The 4,204-nt window shown below is 42.7% G+C and overlaps 1 protein-coding gene across 1 annotated transcript in view; it reads left to right on the top strand.

Moving 5' to 3' along the window:
- The first annotated feature begins 1,845 nt into the window (after positions 1–1,845).
- The window catches only part of LOC122552440 (CD209 antigen-like protein C), a 26,506-nt gene continuing 24,147 nt past the window's right edge, over positions 1,846–4,204 (top strand). The window contains exons 1-2 of the mRNA XM_043695170.1: positions 1,846–1,914; positions 3,277–3,351. Of these exons, the coding sequence (XP_043551105.1) occupies positions 1,860–1,914; positions 3,277–3,351 (130 nt within the window). The 5' untranslated portion in view covers positions 1,846–1,859. The remainder of the gene's footprint in view (positions 1,915–3,276; positions 3,352–4,204) is intronic.

The raw sequence follows: 4,204 nt of genomic DNA, 5'->3' as shown, positions 1-4,204 counted from the left end.
TAGCAGGACTTATACACTTAATGGTAAGGTCCTAGGGAGTGTTGCTGAACAAAGAGACCTTGGAGTGTAGGTTCATAACTCCTTGAAAGTAGAGTTGCAAGTAGATATGATAGCTAAGAAGGTGTTTGATATGCTTTCCTTTATTGGTCAGAGTATTGAGTAGAGGAGTTGGGAGGTCATGTTGTGGCTGTACAGGACATTGGTTAGGCCACTGTAGTAATATTACGTGCAATTCTGGTCTTCTTATTGGAAAGATGTTGTGAAACTTGAAAGGGTTCAGAAACGATTTACAAAGATGTTGCCAGGGTTGTAGGATTTGATTTACAGGGAGAGGCTGAACAGGCTGGGGCTGTTTTCCCTGGAGCATAGGAGGCTGAGAGGTGACCTTATAGAGGTTTATAAAATCATGAGGGGCATGGATAGGATAAATAGACAAAGTCTTTTCCAGAGGTTGGGGGAGTCCAGAACTCAAGGGCATAGGTTTAGGGTGAGAGGGGAAAGATATAAAAGAGACCTTTTCACACAGCATCTGGATGGGTATATGAAAAGGAAGGGTTTGGAGGGATATGGGCCGAGTGCTGGCAGCTGGGACTAGATTGGGTTGGGATATCTGGTCGGCATGGACAAGTTGACCGAAGAGTCTGTTTCCATGCTGCACATCTCTCTGACTCTAAATGAGGGAGTTTTCTGCACATTCAGGTGGAATATCATTGTCCTTACTTTACTTGCCATCAAGCTTTCACACACCTGATCACTTGTCTCTCTCAAGCAAATCTCTTGAAAGGAACGTTTCTGCTTGATAGCAAATTGTGATTTTGAAACTCTCCCACTGCATGGATTAACCAATTTTTGACTTTAAGGATAATAAGTCTCATCAGCAATTTGGTTACCACCACTTTTTACTATGTCACGTTCATGAGAATGGGCTAATAATCAATTGTTCCTTGTCAATTGATTAACTCTGTTGGTTATGTCACAAAGCTGTTTTTTTTTAAGGATGCCATGCCCTTGGTTTTCTTCAGAGGGGCTGTAACTCAGCTCCCGGCTCCTAGGTGCTTACTTTGGTACAGAGATGAAAAAGCATTTTCAGAGGCCTTTTGATTATATGTAAACAGATGAGACTTCAGGCCAAAGTGGTCATGTTTTAGAAGAGATCTGTATAAGTCAAGCGGGTATGGCCAGCTCTCTAGGTGAATAGTTCAGTTCAGAACTAGGGGGAGTTCAGCTGTGCTCTGTGTAGGAACAGACTGCTAGTCTCTCTCTCCTTCTCCCGTCAGCTTTTGTTTCATTTTTTTGCTGTGTGGAAGTGGTTTGCTAATTGGAATTATTGTGTATCTGTGGAACAGCATAATTAAGTCTAGTTTGGATACATTGAGATCTGCAAGGGTTGTTTATTCTGTTCTTTGTGTTTCATTGTAATTTTGTGAATACATTTTTGTCTGTTTTAAAACCTGGTAGTCAACTGAGCTAACTTACTCTGGGGAATTTTCATTGTATACTTAATGAAACAAATTGTAAAGTTATGGTCTGGGCTTCCTACTTTAGTTATGAGTGGTCTGGCCTTGTCCTTAACAGTTAGTTGATTTAAAACTGTGAAGCAGGTTATAGGTTATAAAGCAGATATCACAACAGAGCAACTATTGTGCGTGTGTGTGTGTGTGTGCAGCTTGTAATCCGAGACCAGAATCATTAGCAGCAGACTGACAACATTGTGTACAGATGGGGTCCTTAAAGGCAAGATACATTGACAAGTTTACCATGTAATTTTCTCCCTGTGGGATATGAGAGACATATTAAACTTTATGCTGATGTGTAAATTATCATCTGTTTCCTTTTCAGTTACACAGCTGTTCACCGCCATGAAAATGTTAGAAACTGACTTCAAGATGGATCTAGCCCAATTGCAACACAACGGTGAGTGGGTGTGACTGATCATCATGTCTCCACAATGTAGAGAGTTCCCAATTTGTCAGAGGATCCAGTCATTCTCTCGACACTCACTTTGAGACTGGGCTGAAACCTTTCGAGTCAGGAGGGTTGCAGTTCCACCTGTTGATAGTGTAGAGGAGGATGGCCCTGTTTGTGTGACAGTTATTGGAGTAAGCATATGTGTTATGACCTGGGTTTAGTTTGTGTCAGGAACTAAAGTCTAACAGTTAATCAGTACAGTTATAGTGCTGTGTAATTAATCATTCCAGTCTGACTCTGGACAGTAAAATTTGTGACAAATGAAGCTGTTATATCCAAACCACTTTGTCCTCTTGAAAAACAAAATCAAAACTTGATGGGAAAACTCAACACGTCTGGCAGCATGTGCGGAGAGAAAGCAGGGTTAATATTTTCATTCCAGTGACCCTTCTTCAGAACAATGTTTCTGCGTTTTTAGGTCCTGGTTACAGTTTGTTGAGTTGCTTGGAGTGAATTAGAAACCTCCCAGACTCTGCCTCAGCTGGACAGGAGAGCAGGGCCTTTGAAATTTCCATGCTCTGCCTTGTGGTGTGATGTCAGTCCTTAATCCCTCCAATGTAGACCCACCGTGTCCCATCACCTCACCTCTGTTCTGTCTCACTACTTCACTGAGTGACATTACTGCCTCTCTCCTGCACCCTCAGCGCTTATAGAATACAGGCAGGGGATCCTAATGTTGTAGCTTCCCTGGGACAGATGAATTGAATTGAAGAAAACAAATTGTACAGCACATGTCTTCAGTGCTTGCAGTTGTTATATTGTCAGTTCCTGCAGCCTTTGCTGCACTGAGTGCTCTCAGCTGTCTCTCAAAATCACATGGAGTGAATCGGATTAGGTGAAGATGGACCTGTGTGAGGCTGGGCCTGTTGGGATATCACCCATTCGGTTTATCAGGGTGAAGATTGTTGTGAAATCCTCAGTCCTGCATTTTGAATTCACATTTTATGTATTTGGACTGCTCCAATATTTCGGATTGGCATGTTCATCAGAATGGGCTAATAATGAATTGTTACGTGTCAATTGATTAACTCTGTTGGTTAGTTTATTTAAAACAGTAAAGCAGGTTATAAGTTATAACGCAAACATCACAACAGAGCAACTATATTGTGTGTGTGTGTGTGTGTGTGTGCAGCTTGTAAACCCAGAGCAGAATCACTAGCAGCAGACTAACAACATTGTGTACACATGGGGTCATTAAAGGCAAGATACACAGGCATGTTTACTATGTAATTTTCTCCCTTTGGGATTTGAGAAACATACACTATTAAACATTATGCTGATATGTGAATTATCATGTTTCCTTTTCAGTTACACAGCTGTCCAGTGACATGAAAATGTTAGAAACTGACTTCAAGATGGATCTAGCCCAAATGCAAAATAGCGGTGAGTGGTCTTGACTGATCACCCCATGTCTCCAATTCAAAGAGTTCACCAATTTCTCAGAGGGTCTGATTATTCTCTCGACACTCACTCTGAGGCTGGGCTGAATCATAGAGTCATAGAGACGTACACCATGGAAACAGACGCTTCGGTCCAACTTGTCCATGCCGACCAGATATCCCAACCCAATCTAGTCCCACCTGCCAGCACACGGCCCATATCCCTCCAAACCCTTCCTATTCATATATCCATCCAAATGCCTCTTAAATGTTGCAATTTTACCAGCCTTCATCACATCCTCTGGCAGCTCAGTCCATACACGTACTACTCTCTGCGTGAAAACGTTGCCCCTTAGGTCTCTTTTATACCTTTCCCCTCTCACGCTAAACCTATGCCCTCTATTTCTGGACTCCCGACTTTGTTTATTTATCCTATCCATGCCCCTCATAATTTTGTAAACCTCTATAAGGTCACCCCTCAGCCTCCGACGCTCCAGGGTCGGCCCTTGTTACGTGTCCGACGCTTGTTCAGCCTCACCCTGTAGCTCAAATCCTCCAACCCTGGCAGCATCCTTGTAAATCTTTTCTGAACCCTTTCAAGTTTCACAACATCTTTCCGATAGGAAGGAGACCAGAGTTTCACGCAATATTCCAACAGTGACCTAATCAATGTCCTGTACAGCCGCAACATGACCTCCCAACTCCTGTACTCAATACTCTGACCAATAAAGGAAAGCATACCAAACGCCTTCTTCAATCTCCTACCTACCTGCGACTCCACTTTCAAGGAGCTATGAACCTGCACTCCGAGGTCTCTTAGTTCAGCAACACTCCCTAGGACCTTACCATTAAGTGTA

The sequence above is a fragment of the Chiloscyllium plagiosum genome, chromosome 8 (genome assembly GCF_004010195.1).
Source record: "Chiloscyllium plagiosum isolate BGI_BamShark_2017 chromosome 8, ASM401019v2, whole genome shotgun sequence".
Classification (NCBI taxonomy): Eukaryota; Metazoa; Chordata; class Chondrichthyes; order Orectolobiformes; family Hemiscylliidae; genus Chiloscyllium; species Chiloscyllium plagiosum.
Note: the sequence above shows the minus strand (reverse complement) of the source record. Positions and strands in the feature narration are given on the sequence as shown.